General features: G+C 40.3%; 3 protein-coding genes across 4 annotated transcripts; all 3 read left to right on the top strand.

Moving 5' to 3' along the window:
- Window positions 1-1670: 1670 nt before the first annotated feature.
- nmt1a (N-myristoyltransferase 1a) lies at window positions 1671-9742 on the top strand. Its single transcript, XM_030407583.1, has 12 exons — window positions 1671-1834; window positions 3940-4045; window positions 4402-4546; window positions 4667-4785; window positions 5071-5162; window positions 5272-5388; window positions 5965-6135; window positions 6222-6330; window positions 6715-6885; window positions 6982-7146; window positions 7235-7372; window positions 8512-9742. The coding sequence occupies exons 1-12, from the start codon at window positions 1725-1727 to the stop codon at window positions 8530-8532; spliced, it is 1464 nt and encodes a 487-aa protein (XP_030263443.1). The 5' UTR covers window positions 1671-1724; the 3' UTR covers window positions 8533-9742.
- Window positions 9743-11743: 2001 nt separating this feature from the next.
- On the top strand, window positions 11744-18518 carry retsat.2 (retinol saturase, tandem duplicate 2). The gene is made up of 11 exons (XM_030407581.1): window positions 11744-11903; window positions 13294-13476; window positions 13646-13887; window positions 14899-15100; window positions 15184-15381; window positions 15472-15591; window positions 15990-16128; window positions 16727-16836; window positions 16933-17102; window positions 17589-17748; window positions 17828-18518. The coding sequence occupies exons 1-11, from the start codon at window positions 11744-11746 to the stop codon at window positions 17974-17976; spliced, it is 1833 nt and encodes a 610-aa protein (XP_030263441.1). The 3' UTR covers window positions 17977-18518.
- Window positions 18519-18819: 301 nt separating this feature from the next.
- cdk21 (cyclin-dependent kinase 21) lies at window positions 18820-23506 on the top strand. 2 transcript variants are annotated; one of them, XM_030407598.1, is made up of 8 exons: window positions 18820-18970; window positions 19239-19474; window positions 20370-20502; window positions 20680-20847; window positions 21020-21129; window positions 21251-21301; window positions 22121-22253; window positions 22898-23506. In XM_030407598.1, exons 1-8 carry the CDS (start codon window positions 18914-18916, stop codon window positions 22973-22975), a joined length of 966 nt encoding a protein of 321 aa, XP_030263458.1. In that variant the 5' UTR covers window positions 18820-18913; the 3' UTR covers window positions 22976-23506. The 2 variants fall into 2 exon arrangements, with proteins under 2 accessions (XP_030263458.1, XP_030263459.1); XM_030407599.1 differs by lacking the exon at window positions 22121-22253.
- The last annotated feature ends 824 nt before the right edge of the window (window positions 23507-24330 follow it).

Below are 24330 nucleotides of genomic sequence, written 5' to 3'. Positions count from 1 at the left end.
TTTCATCAAACTATTACTAGGTGCTAGTTGGTTAGCATGCTAACAATGTATATTTCTGCAACACAATACAGGGAAGTTTTTGACCCAGTATCAAACTGTTACTTCTTCATTCCAATGATAATTTTAGATATTGTACATATGGCACCTTTAAATATCAGTGACAAACCATTAATGTGAGTTAATTTCTGTTGGCTGACATTCATCAGTTCTATCTTATAATGATGCAGTTATAAATGTTGGAGGCTATGTAACGGTATTCCATCAGTAATTATCGACTGCTTAGTCACTTACTTATAACCCATAATTCTGCAGGTATTTAGGTTGGTAAAGTATTGATAAATGTAATTTAGTCCAGATTGTCAGCAGCACATTTCAGGAGGACTGGTGATCAGTCAAATGGATTTTTCCACAACCTGGCAACCCAGAAGATGCTCTTATTTAAGGAAATGACCATGTTCCGTCTATATTTTTCTGTAATTTACCAAAAAGGGAACTGATCCTAACATGTCTTTATATCCAGGTCCTGATATATCTTACTGGTGGTAACAGAGTAATAAGGAGTGCAGTGAATGGCAACTGTAAAATATCACATTGTGGATCTAAATTTGGACAATCAACTTTCTCCATTACAGGCTGTCGATTCTGGAATACATTACCAACTGAAACCAAACAAATTACAGATATAAAATCTTTTACAACAAAGGTTAAGTGCTGGCTGAAAGACAAACAAAGCTGTACCCATTTTTAGATTATTGTACCTTGATGTAGGTTATATCTATATTGATGTAGTGTGGTATTAATAGTTTATTGTATTGTGATTTTATGATACTGAACATTGAAAGCTTTATGTTTTATGTCTCACATGTAAAAGCCCAACTAGAGACATGAGTTGAAAATTATCAATAGCTTTAAACTCTGTGTGCAGCACATCAGTTGCATTCTTTGTGACTATGTTAAACCGCATCCTCCCTATCAAATACAATTCAAATAAATAAAAATAACAAATAAAAATACATCCTTTGTTGTCCAAACACTATCGAACACGCAACAAAAAGCCACATCAATGCACTGGGTCACACGTTCCTTCAAAAAGCACAATTCATTCCAGTTTGAGAAACTTGTATTACATTGTTTACACTACTCAAAATTAGTTAGGAATATTTTAGTGAGTCTTGATTATTTATTCTCTGACATATGCAAATTGTTAAGTTGTTAAAGTGTTACATTTTTGGTCCCCTGTAATAACATTTAATTTGACTGTTATTGCACCAATGTCCCAAACAAATGTAGAATTTATATATTTGTGAGGACACATCTGGGTGCCATAATAAAAACAAATCTTAAGTTTTCTTTAATAACTTTGTGTAAAGTCTAGATTGTACACCGTGCTTCCTGTCAAAGGGTCACTATGTTGATAACACAATGTGTCCTGTTGACCGGACGCGGATCACATGGCTCCCATCATGTATATGTGCATGTGAGACAAGTTACATGACATCCGCCAAAATCCAACTTTTTTTTTTTTTTTTTTACCAGGGTTGTGAGCCATTAAAGTGAGTCAAGACTTTTAACGCAGACCTCCATTGTGAGCATGTGCTTATTGGAAGTTGTTTGAAGCGGCCGCTAGACGACAACAGTGAAGACGTTACATCGGCGCTCTGAGCCAATAGTATCGACAGAGGTTTAAAGCCGTCGATGGCACGCGGTGGCTCCTCACTTCCTGAATGAAGATGGCGGATGAGAATGAGACAGCACCGATGCCGGAGAAAGAAGATGTAGAGGACCACGGACACTGCAGCGACTGTGAAAATGAAGAGCACCACTTCGACGATGGGTAAGAAGGCGAGCTTTTGCGGCACAGCGGTGTGAAATGTGTCACGTTGCCGTACGCTTTGGCGAAGCTAGTGCGGGCTAAAGCCTCGGCGAGCAGTCGGGGTAGACAGCCATCGGTGGAGGTTGTCCCGTCCACATGCGCTTAGCTCATTGGTTAGAAAATACATTCCGCTTGCCGGTTCTGTGGTGTGATTGGCTGAGAGCGCGTTCTGTTCCTCTTGTGGGCGGACTTTAGAGCCGATCAGCTCTGTTAGCAAGGCGTAGTATGGGGGCAGAAAAACCAAAGTGCGCTTGAAAGCTAGTCATCTAACCAAACACTACATTTACTGTCACTTGCACAACCTGCCGAAAAAGCCTTATCGTTTTATTAAGCTGACAGCTTGTTATATTACTCGCACGCGGCTGTTGGCTGCTTGTAACTGATTCAATTCATGGTAACCCCAGTTGACATTTAGCTAGTTAGCTTGCATGCTAGCATAGCTGTCAAACCCCTATTGTCTGTAAATGGATCCCAGTGCAGACAGTTGGCCAACCAAAAGTGAAAGCAGCAAAATCGGCATGTTGTTAGACATGCAGCATGCAAATGACATGTGTCTTGGCCTTTGATTACCCCACAAATCACAAAATATTAAATATCCTTAATTAGCTTAGCTCTCTGTGGCTACTCCTTCAAGCAGGCTTTGATGGAAACCCTGATCTGCTTGGAAATGGCTCCTGTAAATGTTTACCAAGCCGTGACACACATGAAATGTGTCCGAGCCTGCTAATATTAAGGCGTGTCCTGCCTGCTCACTGAGAGTGCGTTTTCTGAATCTGGTAGCTGATGGAGAGATAAAGTGCTGCTGTAAGGCAGTGGTGCCAAATCTTTTGTGGCTTGTGACCTCTTTAGAGAAATCAGTGTCTACATGTAACCCGTCATCACTGTGGTCATGAGCTGTGAGTGAGCTCTCCCTCTCATGTTGATTTCATTGAAGGAATTTTTTGAGGCCTGAAGAGGTGAAAGCCCTCCAGTACTTAACAAGAAAAAAAGAAAAAAACTGTTACATTTGTGTGCCTGACCCCCTCCACTACTGTAAAGGGAAAGTGATGGACCATATTTATTACCTGAACTGATGCAAATGCTTTTTTCGAGCAACACATGAAGCTCTCCGGCACACTCACACATACAGAAACAAAGAGTAGTTCTGGCTGTTAGCCTGTCCACTCGGTTGAAATGGAAGCCTGTGGAACGAACTATTGAATGTTTTGTTGTCCATTGTCCCGGTCCCTCTCTGACCTCTTGCACATACATGTGTACACACTCGTAGATACCATACACTCCTCTCCCAGAGGTCATGTGATTCACCATCTGTGCTGGTGTTACATATACAGGCCAGTGCTTGGCCTCGCTCCTGTCTTGGACACTAATGAGATTATCCTCTGTAAGTATGCAGTCTCTCTCAGGCCAGAAAGTGGGATAGCTGGGTGGGGGTGTGTGGTTCCTCAGGTTTTAAATGATGAGACAGTGGGGGTTTATGATACACAGGCAGGACTGCCTGTGTGTGGTGATTTTACTGTTATGTATCCCTTTGCTTCTCCTGTATCACTTGATAGTATAACAGTCTATAGGTTTCTAGTACTCTACCTTTATGTGTCCCACCAGTTTCTTGGGAACTATTCTGATGTTCTTGTTCTGATGTGGTGATTTTCTTACACCAGACACTGTTAAAGTAAACAAACAACTATGTTAGTCTGTCACTGAGAATTGGTTCTAGATAAAACCTAGGTCAAGGTTTCACTGTACAGATTGTAAAGCCCATTGGGGCGATGTGATTTTGATTTTGGGCTATATAAATAAAATTGATTTGATTTAGGTGAACCTTTTCCAGCTTACAGTGATTTTGTTTCCTGACTGAAATATGAATTGATGTTGGAAATTAACAGCAGCGAGAATAACTTTGACTTCAGCTGTATGTACATGTAGTATTTCATAATCCCGTGTTAATCATCGTGGCTCTTGTAAGCATATCCCAGGTAGCTATTTAAAATTATACATTTTGACAGGATGTGACTTTCCTCTGGGGTAGTAGACTAATAGGGATGCCTTCTATTTCTGTCCTGTTTTAGTGACAGGGGTCTGGGCGACGACACTGGCGCCAAGAAGAAGAAAAAGAAGCAGAAAAAGAAGAAGAAATCTGGTGCCCCAGAAGCAGCTCAGGACCCCCTTGCCAAGGCATGAATTACCACATTTTAGAGTTATAGCAGTCGTGCTCAAAGATGTAAAAAAAAAAAAAAAGTCATGATACAGGAAATAATAGTAATCCACCTACTCTCCATTTTCTGCTCATGTATGGCTGAATTGGCTGTAAATAATGTTGTAGACTGCTGCATTTAGAGATTTATACACTGCTAACTCATTGTACGGCACTCTGCTGATTAGACGCTGCATGTTTACAGCTGCATCATTCAAACTCTCATCTTCCTTGGCTCTTAAAATCACACTAGAACTGTTGCTATAGAAAATAATGGTTGATTTGAGGAAATTTGGCCCTTTTCAGATGAAATATAATTTGTTTTTACTGTCTAAAGGTGAATTCGTTGCCAGCTGATAAACTACAGGAGATCCAAAAGGCCATTGAACTGTTCTCTGTCGGCCAAGGCCCTGCCAAAACCATGGAGGAGGCAACTCGGAGGAGTTACCAGTTCTGGGACACGCAGCCTGTGCCCAAGCTAGGTATGACATTTTGTCACTGCTCTCAGTTCTGCTCCGGGGTTCAAAATGACCTCAGACAATGAATGCCATGTATCATGGGTGTCTGTGCTTCATGTCAGAAATGGTTTCATTTTCCTTCAGGGGAGACCGTGACATCACACGGCTCCATTGAACCTGACAAAGACAACATTCGTGAGGAGCCCTACAGCCTTCCACATGGTTTCAGCTGGGACACCCTCGACTTGGGGAACCCTGCTGTGGTAAGAGAGTCGATAAACACACACAAACACTGACAGCAGGAATGCACATTAGAAACTTGTCTTTCATTAGCTGTTTCTCTGAGACCGTCTCTATATTCTTGTTAATGTTTGTTTGAGTTTTTGAAGAACTTAACATACTTATTCAGTCTGTTTTCTGATCATGTCTTTTTTTAAATATTTTTTTATGTTACTCACCTGTGTCTTCTGAAGATTGTAATGAATATATTAAAGTTATATTAATAACTTTAATGTATAATTCTGGCCTCTTTTTTGTGGTCAAACCAGCTTAAGGAGCTTTACACGCTTCTCAATGAGAACTATGTTGAAGATGACGACAACATGTTCCGATTTGACTACTCCTCCGAGTTCCTGCTCTGGTAATTCTTCTCAGATTTGATATTCTTCCTATTTTAAATGTTTTATTCAATATTCATAGATTACAATACATTAAAGTATTTAATGTAATGACTGAGCTCTCTCTCTCAGGGCCCTGCGCCCCCCGGGCTGGTTGCCCCAGTGGCATTGTGGGGTGAGAGTTAACTCTAACCAGAAGCTGGTTGGCTTCATCAGTGCCATTCCTGCTAACATCCGTATCTACGACATGTAAGTGAACAGTGCAGCGTGAAATAATATAATGGATTCAATCAATCCCATCACATGCTACATGGAAGAAGATAATTAAGTCTTCTGTTTAATTGGCTCACTCATGAATGCATCCAGTCCTGAGTTGCCTATAAATCATAGAAGTAGTGATTAAATGATAATTTCAGCATTAAGGTTGGAAGTCTTTCTAATATCCGACCCCCTCTATCCCTGTACCCCTGTATTTAAATGGAGAGGACAAAACCATTAGAAACTCCTCAATATAAAGTAATCCATTACAACACCATTATTATAAACTTTTTAAAGGTGGTACTCATGACAGTGCCGTTGTATTATTTTGCAACAGATTGTGGAGGTGTACCTAATAACATGGCCCCTCAGTGTATGTATGATTGGGCTTGAAATACTGCAATACTTGTGTTCCTCTGCTATTAGACTCTTAAATTGTAAAAGTGTAACAAATAATAGCTTAATAATGTAATGTTAATGTAAACAGTTTGAAATAGTATCATATATATCAAGTTACTGTTGATTTTATCACCATTCACATAATGAATTGTTTTGCTTGATGTTTAGAGAAAAGAAAATGGTTGAGATCAATTTCCTCTGCGTCCACAAGAAGCTTCGCTCCAAGCGAGTCGCTCCGGTTCTGATTAGAGAAATCACCAGACGGGTCAACCTGCAGGGCATCTTTCAGGCAGTCTACACTGCTGGAGTGGTACTGCCCAAACCTGTGGGCACATGCAGGTGGGTCTGATGGAGTAACTCTCCACATACTGTATGCACACATTCTTCTCTGTTCTGCTTTGACTGTTTGCTGTTTCTCTGTACAGGTACTGGCATCGCTCTTTGAACCCACGGAAACTCATCGAGGTGAAGTTCTCCCACCTGAGCAGGAACATGACTATGCAGCGTACCATGAAATTGTACCGCCTGCCTGAGGTCAGTGGAAACAAAATGTATGCTGCAAAGTGCACAGTTAATTAATTGATCATGAATTTTGAAAAACAGAATTATCAAATGTTTGTGGCTTCCATCTTCTTGTTTGAGGATTTGCTGCTCTTCTTTGTTATTTATGATAGCAAATGAAGAGTTTGGGGGTTTTAGACTATTGGGTGAGAAAAAAAAAAAGGCTATTTGAAGACATTGCTGTAAACTATGGAAAATTGTGATGAACATTATTCACAATTTTGGGGCGATTTTGTAGATTGTACCAATAATTATTCAATTGATTATAGAAGTATAAGAAGCTTAATCTATCATGAAAATAATCCATATTTTCTGCTGTGACTTTATTCGTCTCCTTCTCTGTCTTCTCTCCTTCAGGCTCCTAAGACTTCAGGTCTGCGGCCAATGACCAAGAAGGATGTGCCGGTGGTCCACCGTCTGCTCCGTGAGTACCTGAGCCAATTCAACCTGGTGCCCGCCATGACCCCGGAGGAGGTAGAACACTGGCTGCTGCCCCAGGAGAATATTATCGACACTTACCTAGTGGAGGTATAAGTTGTGGATTGTATAAGACAATGTTTATTCTTTAAATTATTCAATCTTCCGCAAGAGGCTTAATAAAAATGTTGGTTGTTTCCTTGGCAGAACGATGGCAAAGTGACGGATTTCCTGAGTTTCTACACACTGCCCTCTACCATAATGAACCACCCTGTGCACCGCAGCCTAAAGGCAGCGTACTCTTTCTACAACGTGCACACCACCACCCCTCTGCTCGACCTGATGTCTGATGCGCTCATCCTGGCCAAATCGGTATGTGTTGCACTTCAGTCCACATGTGTGTTTTCTGAAATGTTTCCCCCCAGGGATCCAATGAGTTTTTTTTCTTCTCTTTATGCAGAAAGGATTTGACGTCTTCAATGCACTGGATCTAATGGAAAACAAGACTTTCTTGGAGAAGCTTAAGTTTGGCATTGGTGACGGGAATCTACAGTATTATCTGTACAATTGGAAGTGTCCCAGCATGGGATCGGAAAAGGTACATTTTCTGCTAAAACTGCTTTTAATAATAGTCATAACCTCAGGCTGTCTGCAGGTCAGCATTGAATTTAGTTTCCTCAAAAGGCCTTAAAAGTTTATAGGTAAAGAGTGTCCTCAGCCCTGCTGCTGGTGGTAATACTTAGTTATATAATGGGGCATCAGATTGCAGGCCTTCAGGAGATGTTCGACTCAAAAGTGGGACAGTATTTTGACAGATTGAGCTACAGGAGGCTGTAGCAAACACTGGGACTTCTGCTCGCTGCAGCTGCTGAAACTCCTTATGTTATGAACATATTCATCAACACCAAAACCTTTAAAACGTGAAATTAAACAATCTTGTCAGAGGCAGAGTGGAGCTTGACAAACATACAATCAAAGTTAGTATGAAATGCTGGTGAAATAAACAAAGTGATGATGTACTTTGATTGCTCTCGGTGTAAACAAATGTTTTCATAGTTGCATTTATAGCATCAATTTACATGTGTTGATAAAGGCTTGGAGAGTCTGGAACATTTTAGTTTATTTACCTTGAGAGTAGAGATTATATTTCCTAACGACTAATTTCCTTGACTTTCTAACTGAAGTGTAAAAGTAAGACAACACTTACAAATAGTCCAAACTGAGCAGACCTTACCACAGTAGTCTTCATTTACCACAACCTACTTTAAATGCCGCTGAAATGTGCAGTTTATGTTAATGTTATTTGATAGAGAAATGTAATAATATGAAGACTTGAGGATGCTGGGGCTCAATGATAATAAAGACTTGAACCCTGAATGTGTACATTAACAAGCAAAAAGGGTTTAACCAGCCAGTGTATCTGATGCCAGTCAGCAAGGGAGTCAACGTGTAATCGAGTTGCTGCACAACGTGACTTAAAACCGCTTGAATTTCACTCTTGAAAAGCTGCATGAACCCTGTGTATGCTGCTGGGAAACACGGAAAACATGTGATATCATGATAAATGATATTAAGCCATATTGTCCATACTGATTTTCTATCACACGGTCACCGTTTAGCTGTTGCACTGCAACAGAAGTATTAATTTGAATTCTTTGTAGCATGTGGTTCTGTTTGAGCCTCGAGTTTCAAAATATGACTGCTCTCTTAATGCCTCCTTTTTCCCGTCTGCCTCAGGTTGGGTTGGTGCTGCAGTGACATCCCCTTTACGCCATTAACGAGTGTCACCAACAGGCCAGGAGAGACCGCACCATCGCACTGACCACCTGATGGATGGATTGATGACTTCCTGCTTCAGGAAAGGAAAAAAAAAAAAAACCCACCGCCCATTTTTACTTTTTGACCTTTTGAACTTTGACCTGCACTACCGCTGCCAGGCGGGGAGGCAGAGAGAGTCTGCCTGCTCTTCCTCCTCCCTCGTTCACATGGACCTTAAGCCATTGTAGTTACCATCCCAAACAGCACATATTTCATCTGAGAGCTGTCTTGATTGTACCAAACACACATACACACAAGAACAGTTGGCACAGATTACTGGATACCAAACACTCACTGTTGGCATACCTACAAGCGTACCATACATGTGTAAATAATATCAAACATTACTGAGGATGATGCCCTAACACATACAGACTAGAATCTACTGGTTTATTTTATTCATAAGTGCTTTTTGCAATGAAAAGATAAATGTCATCATTCAGTTTTAGAGAAAAAAAGGAAAAATCAAAATGATCAAAAAATATTTTAAAGAGGAAAAGGCTCAAAAAGGTGAGGTAATAAATACCCAAAGTGGACACCAGATAAGGGCTTCTGTTAAGATTTCTCTTGTCATGCTTGACCCTGTCTTCTTTTTTTTTATTTTTCTCATCAAACCCTCTGTTCTGCCAGTCATTAAGGAGCTCTTTCAGCTCTGCTTGAAGAAGATGTTCATTCTGTTCGTCTTCTGGAGTTCTTCTCATCTGTATTAACTATCATGACCCTCCTCCTCCTCCAGCTTACTGCACTAACAGAAGAAGCCCTGAAACACAGACTGATAATAACAATGGACCAGCTCAGTTGGAGTGAGAAAAAAAACAAACAAAAAAAGAAAAATCATAATCATCAGTCGTGGTTGAGTTTGGACTGCCACACGGGAGGTTGAAGGCATTCTGAAGGCATCGACACAACATATTTATCAGCAGGGATCAGATTTGTAATGACACCTCTTGATTTAACTGTGCCCCAGTTTCAATGTCCACCCTACTGAAAAGGTCTGCAGGGGCTCAGGTCGAAATGAGATTGGATGTGCTTTGCCAGCATGTTTGAAGACTTTTTGAGCTTATTATGTTGACTTTGCTTGAAGGAATCACACAGAAAGTCTTATAATATTCATAAAAAAATAAAATGCATAAAAGAAACACATGATAAATAGCTGAACGATCTGCCTTTATGTTTACATGCACATGGCACATATTGTGTTTAGTCTTTGCTGTGTAAAGGGCATGATCAGGGCTTGTGTTTGTGTCATATTATGAAGTAACATCTTTATGCTTTTATAAGCTTTATTTAGGAGACAACACACACGATAGTATTGGACAACATAATATGAAATATGAGTATTTTCTGGGAGCGTTTCACCTCAATAAAACGTTTTGTTCGGGTGAGGTTGTGAGGATTTAGGGTGGATGTTGCAACTGGGCCCACGAAAAGTAGTCTAGATTGTGCAGGGTGAATGATAAAGGTGATGATGTTTCTTATGTACAATGTTGGTTCTTTTTGCAAACAGATGTGGGTCTCATGGTGTATGATGCGGGAAATGACTGTGAAGATGCAGGTGATCTTTTTTTTTTTTTGAGCAAAAAAATAAAATCTAGAAGTTGCTGTGAGGTTTTTCTGCATGTTCTTTGTCAAAGGGGGACTTTCATGTTCATAACAAACTTTGACCCCCTGGAGGGCCAAAAGTTAAAGTATATGGTGGCAACGGGCCAAATGCAAACGATTACTGTATCGTATTGATAAGAAAAGATGAAACAGAACTTTATTCATCCTGAAGGAAAGTCTTGTGCCAGAGTAACAACCAGTGGGTTTCCTGGGTCAAGGTCACACACTGGCCAGTATTTTTGAGAGAAAAGACAGTAGAGTATTAAAACATAAAAAAAAAAAGTGTTTTATGATCAAATGCCAAAACCCAGTAATGCACCAGATTATATATGGTATATTGTACATAATAATAATGGGAAGTGGTATTGCACATGATTATTGAGAAGTGATACTGCACATGTTAAGATGCGAAATGGAGCTAGGATCATACGTTTTCTTACTTTCAGCTGACTTTGTGCCACTTTAACTGCTGTGTTCATTGTATAAAAATAATTATTAGCATCCTACGTCTTTTAAGAGCATTTGACATAAAGAGTCAATGACTCTGAAGAAAGATTTTTCATGCTGACTGCAGTGAAAATGTTATCTAATGTCATGGGTCAAGTGATACCTTGTGCCTTTTGGTCAACTGATACAAGTAATGGTCTGCATGTATTTATTCACAAAGACTTGGTGTTTAGCTGGCAGTTTTTCTATGATTAAATTACTACAGATTGTCAAACCACAAGGCTTTTGGAAAGACAGACAACATCACATGTCTTTAGTTAAAAAGATACAAATACTCAACCAACAGATGTAGCTGGTTTCCTACTAGTACTAGAATTAACAATAACAATACTCAACTTTATGTATACACTTATATAAGACTTTTCAAAAGAAATAAAAAAAACTTCTATCGAGATTTAGACATTAGACATTACAGAAATGAATATAAAATAACTTAACTGCATTGTTCAAAGATACAAATACTCAACAGGTATTGCCTTACAATACTGTTACTAAAACTTAATAATAAATAAAGTAAATAGTAATAAAGTTGCTACTTCTTTTGAAATATATGAAATTAAATATTGAAAAAAAATTGGTTACATTAACAAATAAAACCAAACATAATTTGGGTTAAAAAAAACAAAACAATAATAAGCTAAACCTTTTGTTTTAAGAAAATATGTTTTTATAATAGATTAAAAGATTATTCTGAATGCCTACAGTTGTAGCAATGATAATAAGCATGATATTAAGGCTACAAAACTTTTAATATGTATTAATTAGAACACTTTCTCTTGTTGTTTGTGATAATTCGTCTCGTAGGAACGAGTGTCAGGCAGACTTGTTGTTATGCAACACAGCAGACTTGATTTTCGCCCAGGGGTCACTCGCTCTTTGAACTTGACGTTGATTGGTCGAAACTGCCTGACGAGTTTTGAAGGAAGGCTCTAATTGGCTGGTGTGGTCGCCTTTCAGTTACGTAGGCGGTACTACCGGGGAGGTGAAGTCAGTGGACGGAGCGGTCGACTTCCAGCATCCACCTGCCCGATAAACTGACAAAATGTGGTTCAGTGTAGCTATAATTTGTGTCGGTTTGGTGTTATTTATATTTAAATATGTCTTCAGCGGCTCCGGGCCCAATCCCTTCGAGGTGGACACTCGTGAACCGTTGAAGAAGATGGTGCACGATCGGAAAGAGAAGAATAAAGTTCTGAAGCAAGGTGAGTTGAGCCAACAAGGGCGTTAAACACGTTGTAAACAATGCCTGCAGAGGAATGTACACTTTGTACAGCATCGATGTGTCATGTCATGTCTTGTCACCTGCTTTCTTATGACATGGCGGTGATCTTAACTATGCAGGGAAGCATTCTTCCGCAAGAACTGGGCTGCTCTGTGTGTGAGAGTCATGGGTGGCGAAGTGAAGTCACTAGGGGCAATATTACCAGACTCCCTTACAAATTGTGAGATTTTAACAGTTGTTGCATCGTGAGGAGAAACTTAACACACTTTGTGAAGGGGCTGCAGCAAATTCTAAAGAGCCCAATGCCTTATTGTAAATTCGGCATTAAATACAATACATTAAAGTGTTTCTTTCCCTGTAAGAAGTGTCAGTTTTTGGCGTGGCAAAGCTGTTAAAGCCTGTTTTTCCTGCTTCAAGTGCATCCTGTCTGCTTCCGCATCTAAACCTGACCTCCCAGGAGCTGTTTGAACCCACTGTTTTTAAACTGATTTCACTATTTACTCCAAATGTATTTAAATATTTAGCATATTGACAGTAAACATCTCAAATTAATCAAATCCAGCAAACAGGAACAAACATGGGATAGTGCTTTGGAGAAAGAAGAAAGTGGGTAAATTCACCAGATTCCCTTAAAAAACGCTCAATTTTGAGGAGAAACTGCGAGATCTTTTGTGAAACACTGTATTAAACGGTCTTCTACTTCTAAATGAACCCACTAGAATAAGTGAAATTAGTAGTGAAATTAATAACTAAGTGATTACATGCAGTTCCTCATTCAGATATATCTTAAAAGTAAATTAAATCAAATTTGTGTTCCTGCAAAAAGAGTAACCTAGTCAAGTAACCTAAGGTTGCAAGAAAATCTTACTAGCTCTGATTTATTTTATTGAACCCATTATTGTTATAGCTACGAAAAGCAACTTTGATATTTTGGAGTCCCCTGTGGACAAATTAATCGTTTTTCCACCGTCAAAACAGAAAAATCCAATGTCAGATATAAAGTTGATCAAAGAAAATTCACCTCCTGCTTCTTTTGTAACTGGTTAATGTACTGTTAACTGTCACTTTGCCAGGGAAAATGTAAAAAACAGGCTCTTCCAGTCTGCATGTGGACCCGGTGGCAGGCATCAAGAAATATAATAGTGATAGTGTTGTTGCTTGGGTCATATAGAGCCATCAGTATTAAATAAAGACCATTTCATACAGGAAACAAATTCCTTGGAGTAGCTTTATGTGTCAAAAATGTCAGAGTCCATCACAAATTCACTTTTGTAAAGTCAATTCTCACATTTACAAAGCAAGACCTGAATAACCTCTTCAGATGTGTTGTTGATTATGTTGTTTGAATGTGCTGTTTGCCTTGTCTTTAGGTTTCCTGGCCAGTAAAGTACCCAAAGACCTGGATGCCATCATCATCGGCAGTGGGGTCGGTGGACTCGGGCTCGCGGTGTTGCTGGCCAGAGTTGGAAAGAAAGTCTTGGTTCTGGAGCAGCACGATCGGGCTGGTGGATGCTGCCACACGTTCACGGAGAAGGGCTTTGAGTTCGACGTCGGTGAGAAGGATGGCTCTTGTTTCTTTTTAGAAATGCGTAAAACCTTTGGGGCATATAAAAGCTGTGCCAAAATGAACAAGTCATCTTTTTGTGATCTAGACTGATGAGATGGGAATATTTCACAGCAAAACACTGACTTCACACATCGCATCTCTGCTGTGTCCCTCAGGTATCCACTACATCGGTGACCTGCTACCACACAAGCCGTTCCGCTGCATGCTGGACCAAATAACCAACGGGCAGCTGCAGTGGGAGCCTCTGGACAATCCCTTCGACCACGTAGTGCTGGGACCTCCGGAAAACCGCCGCCACTATCCCATCTACAGCGGCAGGAACCGCTTCCCTGACGAGCTGAAGAAGTGCTTCCCTGGAGAGGAGAAGGCCATCGATGAATACATGAGGCTGGTCAAGGTAGGGTATTTTTTTTGATTGGGTGGTTTTAAAGTATCAGGACAAAATGATATGGGCTATCTTTTTTTCAGTGATAATTTAGCAACTTATTTTCTTCCTTTGCTCATTTAAATGCGCAAAATTGCAAATTGCCCTCTCCTCCAGTGAACTGTGTGTTTATAAACTGTACTTTAGCACAAAGACGCTTCATCATCCAGACGTCTGGTGGTGTTGTCACTGATTCGGTTCAAGGGTCGGTAAACCAAAGGTTGGAGAAACTGGCAAGGCCTCCAATTAGCTGACATATTACATCATTTTATCAAGTTGCAACAGCGTTTTGCTTTGACACAAAGATAAAGAAATGTCACTTTCTGTTTATCTTTGTGAGGTCAGTTAAGCGCAACCCTTTTCATTTCTCTCAACTTATTATTTGTTTCTTTAAAACTGCTGTTAGCAGCTGGGAACAAATCAGCTTACAGATGCAGCTGCAGGAATAAAACAAAAACAAGCAGACAAACAGAATAAAGGGGAGTGAGGAACAAGAGTCGATGTGTTAAAAGTTTTATGACACATTATCATTAACTTTTATGTGTCTGGTGGATACTCCTGCAACCAGCATGCCAAGTGCAAACTGTGACATCCGTGACATTGTTTTTGACATACATCAGTCAAAGAAACACGTGTGAGATGCGGCATCTTGATTGTCAGGTGGATGGATTCTTTTGGCAAAAGGGGAAGTGCTGACTCATGTGGATTTCAGCAACTTCGAGCTCAAAACCTTTAGAGAAATGTGTTTTTTGTTTGCACTGAAAACGTTTTGGGAGATTTTACTTGCGAGTGTTTTTATGGCTTTTTTTTTTGCTTCTCTTAAAACACACCATATGTATTAGAGATGATCCATGATTAAATGTCATTGCTCTACTCTGCCATACTGTCTCAAACTCAAGAAGTTGCTTAGTACAGAATGTAAACTAGACTAACTAATCAACTGATGATTAATTATTGACATCCCGCCTGTCTCTGTGTCTTTAGAAAGTCGGACGGGGTGTTTGGCTCCTCGCTCTGCTGAAGCTCCTGCCCTCCCCAGTGGCCAAGTTCCTGGTCTACACCGGCCTCGCCAAACGTCTATCCTTCTTCTTCCAAATGGCGCCCCGCAGCCTGACAGAAGTGGTCAATGAGCTGACGGAGAACAAGGACCTGAGGGCCGTGCTCACCTACATCTTTGGCACCTACGGTAGGATCAAGCCGCTGCTCCGTTGGTGTTGGCGGTTTTATTTCTTGAGTTCTTCGCTCACAGTTTCCGTCTCTGATCTGCAGGTAACGCGCCAAATGATGCCAGTTTTTCCATGCACAGCCTGCTGGTCACTCACTACCTGAATGGTGCCTGGTACCCGAAAGGCGGCGCCAGTGAAATTGCCTACCACATGATCCCCATCATCGAGAAGGCAGGTGGTGCCGTTCTAGTCCGAGCCCCAGTCCACCGCATCTTGTTCAGTGACGCCAAGGAGGCTTATGGTGGGTTTGATCTCCTCCTTTTTTCTCAACACGTCATTCAGCTCCCGTGCAGGGGAGATTCAGTGAGTTTGTTTGATTTCATGGTTTCAGGTGTGAGCGTCATGAAAGGGCAGGAGGAAATACAGATCCGTGCCCCTATGGTCATCTCTAACGCCGGAATCTTCAACACCTACCAGAAGCTGCTGCCCAAAGACCTCCAGGCCATGCCAGGTAAAGAATAAGAAGCACATTTTTGGTATTTTTTAAAATCTTATTTACTCATTCAGTTAAGAAAATGTCCTAATATGGTAAAAAAAAAAAGGGCCAGGTATCAACTTGAAGTAGCCGTTTTGGCTCAACCAACATCCCCACAATAGCAAAAAACAGATGATTAGAAATTTGTGCGGCATTTTTCTTTGACAAATGAGTTAAGCAATTTAAGTAGTTGCTGATTAATCCTCTTTCCGCTGACACGGTGACTAATCATTTCAGCTCAACAGGAAATTGTGAAGAAATGACGGCTCACTAATAGGCCTCTTTTAATCAACTGGGGGCAAAAACTCGCTCTTTTTAAACCCAGTCTTCACGTTGCGTTTCTCTGACGATGTGACGCTTCCTGTCGCGTGCAGCTATCCAGAAGCAGCTGAGTATGATGAAGAACGGCGCAGGCGGCCTGAGCATCTTTGTGGGTCTGAACGGGACGAAGGAGGAGCTGGGCCTGGGAGCGAACAACTACTATATCTTCACCGAGAACGATTTCGATGATCTGTGAGTCGTCCCGCATCCTTTATCTGTTGCTCTGTTACAGTTAACATTTGAGATCTGGCCAAACACAAACCCTGGCCACTTAAACCTGACATACTAATCTCAGAATGAGATCTATAATAAAAGTCTCTCCAAAGATGGCCATACGTGCACATTTATTATTTTTTATTTGATGTGGTTAACTTGAGATAACAAGTGAATAATTTTGTTATCTTCGTTTGTTTCCTTGCGATAACAAACAGCTGATTTCTCAAATAATGACATGGACGTTGACCATGACATCCACACACTAGTCTGTCGGACGGGTTCGAGAGTTTAAAACCAAACCCTTTTTTTTTTCTCTTGTTGGAACCCTTGTGATTTGATGAGCGTTTTGGATTATGGTTAATTATATTCAGTGATGGATGTAACGATACGTGTAATTGGTTATCGTAGGATCACAAAGCTTGCTGTCTCGAGATGGTGAGATAAACAACCCAATTATGAGGAAAAACAACTTTTGTAATCTTGACAACTGCATCTGAAAAATAACCGTGCATACAGCTGTTCTCGACTTTGGAAAGGTTCTTGCTATTTGATTTCTGTAAATTTTCTTTCACAGGGTTGAGAAGTACATGAAGGGAAAGAGGGAAGATTCTGCTAAAAGCGTACCTCTCCTGTTCGTCGGCTCCCCTTCAGCTAAAGATCCGACCTGGGAGGAAAGATCACCAGGTACAGAAACACGTGACGTGACGCAGCGTGTACAGTAAAGCCAGGTTCATGCACGACTCAGAATAATGTATCGTCTTGTTTTTCTTTCCGCACCAGGCAAGTCCACCATGAGTCTGGTCAGCTTCGCCAACTACGAGTGGTTTGAGGAGTGGAAGGATGACAAAGTGAACAACAGAGGGGCTGAATACAAAGAGCTCAAACAGGCTTTCATTGACAATATTCTGGAGGTCGTTATGGATGTCTTCCCGAAAGTAACCAGAGACAAGGTAACGTATTTGAATCTGTCTGTTGTTCTCTTTAACCTTCTGTAGGTTGAAGAACATGAATAGAAATTCACGTAAGAATGTGGGAAAATCTATGTCCTTTGTACCCAAATCTCCTCTTTTATTAACACTTCCCGAAGTCCAAACTGAATCAGATTAAAGGGCTTCTTCCGTATGGTACTCCCACAAAAAAAAAAAGCTAAATGTGACTTTAAATCAGAGCTGCAGAAAGCTTTTACTCTCCGTATGGATGCTGATGTTTGGAGGTCCATTAGAGGATTTGTTAGTCTTGTTCAGTAATGGATTGATCTCAGTAGACTTAAGTCAGGACTGTCTCGTTCAACTAGATGTTTTGTTACCCTTCATTCATATTTTACATTTCTGAACAGATGCAGGCAGTGATACTGAAGACTGAAACCAAGGCAGATTCCCTGGTTTGATAAAAATGTGTATATTCACGTGCCTGTCTTTGTTTGTGTGTGTGTGCAGATTGAGTTCATTGACGCTGGAACCCCCATCACGAACACACATTACATCGGAGCACCTAAAGGGGAAATCTACGGAGCGGATCACGGCATCGCCCGCTTCAACCCTGAACTCCACGCCACAGTGAGACCTCAGACTCCACTGAAGAACCTCTATCTGACAGGTCAGTGCATTTTGTAGTTGTCACCTATAATTCACGATAAGACTTTACAGGATCTAAACTTAGTGTTTGTCTTTTGCAGGTCAGGACGTGTTCCTGTGCGGCTTCGCCGGCGCTCTGGCCGGAGCTCTCACCTGTGGCTCCGTCCTTCTCAACCGCAACCTGCATTTGGACGCCATCACCCTGGCAAAGAAAACTAACTATATTAATGCCAAACTAAAGGGAGAGTAAATGCATGGCAACATTCAGCTGAGTGACGGTTATATACTGTAATTAATCACTACTATCATCTCTACAAAGACACACAGACTTCATCAAACAAAAGGCTCGTTATTGCTATTTTATATTTTAATCTCAATGGAAAGAAAGCTTCTTTCACACTACACATGAAACAATAACAACATACAAGTCACAGTGTGCATTCACACCGCTCTTAGCGTTTACCTGCGTCTCTGTACTTTAAAATATGCATACTAATGACACATGCAGTAATACCTCAGTTTTATGAGTAATGTAAGACGTGGGATGTCCTACCTCTGAGTCAGGACGCTGTTGAGTTTCCAACAGTCAGCCGGCACTAATCAAAGCAAAATATGACCTCAACTGTTCGCAGATGCTTTTATATAAATCATTCACCATGTTGAAACTCATCATGCAGCTTGTGTGCAACGTCATTCCAAAATGCCTTTTTCGTGTAACTCTGTGCCTGTGTGGTGTGCAGGTTGTAACGAAGGTTGCTCCCTTTTATGATAATAAAAGGTACTAGCAATGAAGTGGTTGCAGTTTGGTCTTTTTATGTGTTGATTTTTCCTTTTTTTATTATTATTTATATTTCTCTGCGTTAGCTGATGTTTCATCACCTACTTCTCCAATAGTTAGTATTAAGTGTAAAGACTGATAGCAATCTAAATATAATCTATTTTCTATTGATGCTTTAAATGTGTAAACAGGCTTCATATTTACAAAACTCTGCTAATATTTTGTTAAAATGGCAAACATCTGGAATGTGTTATGTGTGTATTTAGGTTGTTTATAAGCACTGAACTCGTCACACTTCCTGCACATGAACACAGCATGTGCTGGAAGTGTCAAATGTGAGCTTTCTGATTAGCTGGCGACCAAAAGGGGTGTGATTGTCTCACAATTTTGATGCTAGCTGGCTGCAGTTATGCCTCATTTTGCTGCGGATGGACTATGGAGGGGGGGAAGCTCTCTGCAGTCTGAGGTAAAGTGGAAATAAACAACATATATTGCACTTAAAACACCGAAATTCAGCTTGTTAAGTGCTTCAAATGATTGTTCATGTGCTGCTGGCCTGTGACAGGTGATAAATTCATGCTAGCTAACCTTGAAACCTCAATTTACATGTTAGCTAGCTTAATCTGAGTGACACAAACTGGGAAAAAAAACAAATTTTTAATCGCTGACATTATTAAAACAGAAGCTTATCTGGAAAATGTACTTTAATTTAAGTTGAATTGTGTCTTTGTAAGATCATCATGGACGTCTGCGGTGAACCGTTGTGCTACGAGCTGCTGGCAGAAGTAGGAAAAGGCTCCTACGGCAAAGTGTACAAGGCCAGAGAGGCGGGCGGGAAACGGCGCCTCCTGGCGGTGAAGAAATTCAACGTCCACGTCGACACGTCAGAGAGCGGGATCCCCGCCGCCATGATCCGCGAGGTGGCGCTGCTGAGGAGGATGATGTTCTTCAATCACCCCAACGTCATCAAGTACGTCCGTGTAACTAAGTACATTTAAGTAACTATACACACTTTTATAGACTTTATATCTTTTAATTTTTGTGTTTTTCCGTCTTTTAAATGTCACAAATGTTGCACTCTTGCATGAATGAGTCTATTTAAAATATTTTTTATATTATATTTTATTATAATTTATATTTGTGTCCGTGTGTTTCTATTTTTCTATATTTATATTATATCGAAAAAATTATAATAATCGTGTTTGTTGTTTTGCACCTGCAGATTCCTTGTATGTGAAAACTTACTTTACAGAAAAACAATTCTGATTCTGATTTAATTCTTTTTAGATACATATAGATAAATAACTTTATTAATGAATCATGGCTGCAGATACATTCAAGTACAAATACAATTAAAATACAAGGGCAAATATAGAAACAATAAAATATTCTATACAATAAAATGCTTAGGTAGCTATAAAATAAATTTACAGCCCTTAGACTATTTATCTGTATATAATTCCTCCCTTGTAATGTCCCTTTATTCCTTTTTTCTTACTGTCCTTTACTACCTATATCTATTTATTGTCCGTTTTCTTGTATTTATTTTTATTTTTAAATACATGTATAAGTGTGATACACTATACAGCATTTCCCTATAAAATATAGCGAAGTACAAGTATGAAATAGCATAATGAAGTAGCATAATATAAAAGTTAAAGCAAAAAGGTGCCACTACTTCAAGAGTGTTACAGTGTAGAAGGGGGATCAGTGGAATGGTGTCGCCCCAGGGACCATTATTTTAAGACTTACATGTCTCGTCTCTGTAGTTGGATTGAAAATAGTCTGTCACAAAAAACAGAGCTGCACATATTTGATTGTTGGTTCCACGTGTTTTCTAATCCTGTGCTGACTTTCATCTCCAGGCTGTTGGACGCGTCTGCTGTACCGGACGGCCGGAGCTTGGACCTCACTCTGGTGCTGGAATACATCGACCAGGACTTGTCCACCTACCTGTCCAAGGTTACTGCTCCTGGACTGAGTCGTGACTGTATTAAGGTACGAACTCAGCTCACCTTTTGCCAAAATAAAAGCACCGTAGTGTTTTTCAGTGCCCAATCGTTGCATCCAGTCACAAATATTCAGCCTGAAAATTGAAACCAGCATGAAAGCAGGTCTGTATTTGTTAAAAAAAAAAACATAAGTGCTGTGATGCTGCTGTTTGTGTGTGTGCAGGATGTGATGCAGCAGCTGCTGCGAGGACTGGACTTCCTGCACACAAACATGGTGCTTCACCGTGACCTTAAACCTGAGAACATCCTCGTCAGCAGCCGCGGAGAAGTCAAGATCGCAGACTTTGGACTGGGTCGCATCTACACCTTCAACATCGCTCTGACTCCGGGTGTAAGTGAGGCAGCACACAACCTTGTTCAGGGAAAAGATGTAGAGACAGTTGTTTTCCTATAAATATATATATAACATTTTGTTCTGTCTGCTTTTTGGCGGGAGGTAAAACAATTCTCTTTTGTTCCTCCTCCCTCCCCTCTGGCTGTGTGACCTCCCTCTGTCTGCTCAGGTGGTGACGCTGTGGTACAGAGCTCCTGAGGTGCTGCTCAACTCTGTTTACATGTCCTCAGTGGACATGTGGAGCGCCGGCTGCATCTTCGCTGAGCTCTTCCTCTTGAGGTGAGGAGAGCTCAGTCTGCGTCTGGCTGGAGGAGATACGTGACTCTAGAGAGTTTAATATTGGAGGTAAAACACGCTCTGCGGTTATCAAAATAGCTTCATGGTGTTTGTTCTCCTGCAGACCGCTGTTCCGAGGATACACAGAGGTGCAGCAGCTGCAGAAAATCTTTGAGTGAGTATTATTTTTTATTTATTTTTTTGTATGTTGCACCAGTGCTTTGAAGCCTTTTGTTTTGTTGACTTCAGAAGTCATTATAATGGAGAACAAGCAGTGCTGAAAGGACTTTTTTTTTTTTTACTGCAGTTTGTACTTTATTTAATCAGGAAGTCACATTTGAGATCAATATTTCATTTACAAGTGAGATTAATATTTTCTAATAAGTATTAATAAGGAAAAACATGGAGACCCCCAGGAAGAATAGCACTGTTTTTGAATACAGAAGCTAACAGGGATCTTAATGAATTACCGAAAATAAATAAACCTGAATACAGAATAAAAACTTAAATATAAGCTAAAAATAACAATGACATTTGTGGGAAATCATGATGTTATTATATCGACAACAGCATGACAGAATGCCTTTTACATATCCTTGGTGAAGGTATAAAATGTAATAAAAACACAAGAATATTCTGCGAAAATTATGTTTAAATATGTCAAGAAAGCATTCATATTGACGACACCTTGAAAGTACAAACAAATGCCTTTTAAATAAATACACTGCTACTACTGTGACACCTGAGTACAGAATAAAGATAAAATCAAACAGATTGAAGTAAAGAATAAAAATAGTAATGGTTAATGACAGAAATATAATAACAAAACAGGAAAAGATATTATTAGATATAGACAACAGCACGGTACAATGCATTCTAAAGTATCCTTGTTGCAGGTATAAAACGCAATAAAAATATCGGTTATTGTTTGAAAACAGCAGACGCAGCTGTTATCAGCTCAGTTCTCTGCTTCGCCCGCTTGTGTTTTTTTTAGGGGGATCGGTTTGCCCAGTGAGGAGGACTGGCCTGAGGACAGCCCCATCTCATACTCACTCAGCTGGGGAACAAAAGGCTCCTGCAAAAAACTGCTGCTCAACCTCGGGCCAGACGAGAACGACCTCCTCTCTGTGAGCACATCACACATCACACAGCTCTACGCTCAAAGAGAGGCTGACTTTGTGCAGTTTAAGAGTAAATTCAGAGTAATGCTGATATAATCACCAAGTTAATTGATGAATTTCACAGAAATCTGACAATTGAGCAGTTGTTCCTTTTATTTGCTTTCAAGCTTGGAGCCGGAACACGGGCGTGATCAAGGCGGAGTTCACAGATCAGATGATAATATGCCACGTTCACGTGCTCCACGGATAATCCCATTTCCTAATTATTTAAAATCGCCGTTTAAACGTGTTTCATTGTCACAGGACATCAACTTGGCATCTCGTGTACCAACGTTTTCCCCGACTTTCCATGTTATTGATCTGACCTCAGAGGGCAGTCATCTGCATTTTCCCTGTCGAGAACCCCCCGCTATACATCACAAAAGCCTGAATTGGTCTGTAAACCCAAAAGCTGGCAATATATATTATCAAAGGTTCTTCAAGCATCAGCGTTTTAGCTAACGTCCGGTCTGTTTCACAGTCAGCAGTCTCCTCCCTCTTCGTCACCACTCTTGCACAGCTCCTTTCTTGCTGTTGTGCATTTCATAGAGTTACAAATAGATGTTTTGTCTTGAGTTGTTTGTCAGAGTGTGACATCTCTTCACCCGCAGCAATGTCTGGCATTCAGACCGAGCAGTCGCATCTCAGCCGCCAAAGCCCTGGTCCATCCTTTCTTCATGAAGCACTGAAGATTTCAGCCGAGTGGAAGAGGAAACAACGTTCACAACTCTTCTCCCTGCCCTTCTAACCAGCCTTAAATCCACCGTACCCCCCCCCCCCCCCCCCCCCCGCGCATCATGAGAAGCTGTGGTCAGGTTAAACATCAGTAAATAAAAAAACACGTTCTACATGACTTGTACAACGTGGCTCAAACTCCTTCACACAGTGACATATTTGATGATAAATTTCCCAAATCTGAGAAATGGATGAGTTAAATTTGACAATTTGAGTACAAGCATGTTGTTGATAGTACCAAATGTTGTACCTCTCTGTTGTTGTTGCACCTTCAAGTTGATGAGTCGGTTTACGTTTTTTCAACAAAGCTTTTCTTTTTGTGTGTTCTAAACTTTTGTACACTGGAGGATCTCATTTATTTTTGTTAAGTCTGCGAAGATATTTATGTTGTGATCACTGGAGCAGGCGTTTGTTCGTATTGACAGATTGTACAAGATATTTCACTGTTCATTCAAGAAGCATTTCTATAAATAACTGTCCGTCTGCGTCGTCTCTGTGTTTGAATTCAGACGCCATCGATAACATTAACGATCCTCTCAGGTAGATTAGATCTGTTGAGTAAAGTCGGTGTTCTTTTAATGGTTTCTGTGCAGCAACATCCTTTTACTCTCAGCTGAAGAGTCGGAACAGAAGGGGGCAGTGCTGTACCAGCTGAGGAAGAACCAGCAGCTTAATGGATCCTTTAACAGTGTCATTGGGACCCCAAAACCTCAGCTGCTAATGTCAAACAACATAAAACATGCATGAAGGACTCAACATGTTCGGTACAAAAAAGTATTTTAACACAGTATGAAAATGGTGAAGCTGAAACAAGAGAGATGAAACTAAACAGGCTTCTGAGTGAATAGAAGACAAACACCAACATTTAAAGTCTATAGATTAATTTTTTACTTGGTTAGACTTTATAATAATATCTAATGCTTGACTCATGATGGTTTCAGGTCAGCTGGATTGCATCTAAATAAAACTTTCAGACCGGTGATTTTGCTCAGCCTCTCTGAAAGCAGCACAGTAATTGTTCTCTTAGAAATATGAAGCAATGTTTTCAATCAGTTCGACAGATGCAAACATTTACATATTAAACATAAATACTGTTTTTTTTTTTTTCTTTTTTTTTTACATAACTGAAATGCCTTTTGTGGCTCCAGAGGAAGTTGCATGTATCTGATAAATTGATGTCACTCACTGGCCGAGTTGCATTGTGGATAATGTAGGCGTCAAGTTCTGAGAGGCACGGAACATGCGTGGAATAAAAAGGTGCCAGTTCAGTTACAATGTAAAATAAACTACAAGTTCAGGTCTTATGCGA

This window comes from Sparus aurata, chromosome 23, assembly GCF_900880675.1.
Source record: "Sparus aurata chromosome 23, fSpaAur1.1, whole genome shotgun sequence".
NCBI classification, from domain to species: domain Eukaryota; kingdom Metazoa; phylum Chordata; class Actinopteri; order Spariformes; family Sparidae; genus Sparus; species Sparus aurata.
This window is presented reverse-complemented; position numbering and strand designations above follow the sequence as displayed.

Bases quoted from the DNA above. Each gene is read 5' to 3' on its own strand.
- nmt1a (XM_030407583.1), top strand. From the start codon at position 1,725: ATGAAGATGGCGGATGAGAATGAGACAGCACCGATGCCGGAGAAAGAA. The intron at 5,389-5,964 runs GTAAGTGAACAG...CTTGATGTTTAG, and splicing joins AACATCCGTATCTACGACAT to AGAAAAGAAAATGGTTGAGA. The intron at 7,147-7,234 runs GTATGTGTTGCA...CTCTTTATGCAG, and splicing joins CGCTCATCCTGGCCAAATCG to AAAGGATTTGACGTCTTCAA.
- retsat.2 (XM_030407581.1), top strand. From the start codon at position 11,744: ATGTGGTTCAGTGTAGCTATAATTTGTGTCGGTTTGGTGTTATTTATA. The intron at 17,103-17,588 runs GTAACGTATTTG...GTGTGTGTGCAG, and splicing joins CGAAAGTAACCAGAGACAAG to ATTGAGTTCATTGACGCTGG. The intron at 17,749-17,827 runs GTCAGTGCATTT...TGTCTTTTGCAG, and splicing joins GAAGAACCTCTATCTGACAG to GTCAGGACGTGTTCCTGTGC.
- cdk21 (XM_030407598.1), top strand. From the start codon at position 18,914: ATGCCTCATTTTGCTGCGGATGGACTATGGAGGGGGGGAAGCTCTCTG. The intron at 18,971-19,238 runs GTAAAGTGGAAA...TGTCTTTGTAAG, and splicing joins GAAGCTCTCTGCAGTCTGAG to ATCATCATGGACGTCTGCGG. The intron at 21,130-21,250 runs GTGAGGAGAGCT...GTTCTCCTGCAG, and splicing joins GCTGAGCTCTTCCTCTTGAG to ACCGCTGTTCCGAGGATACA.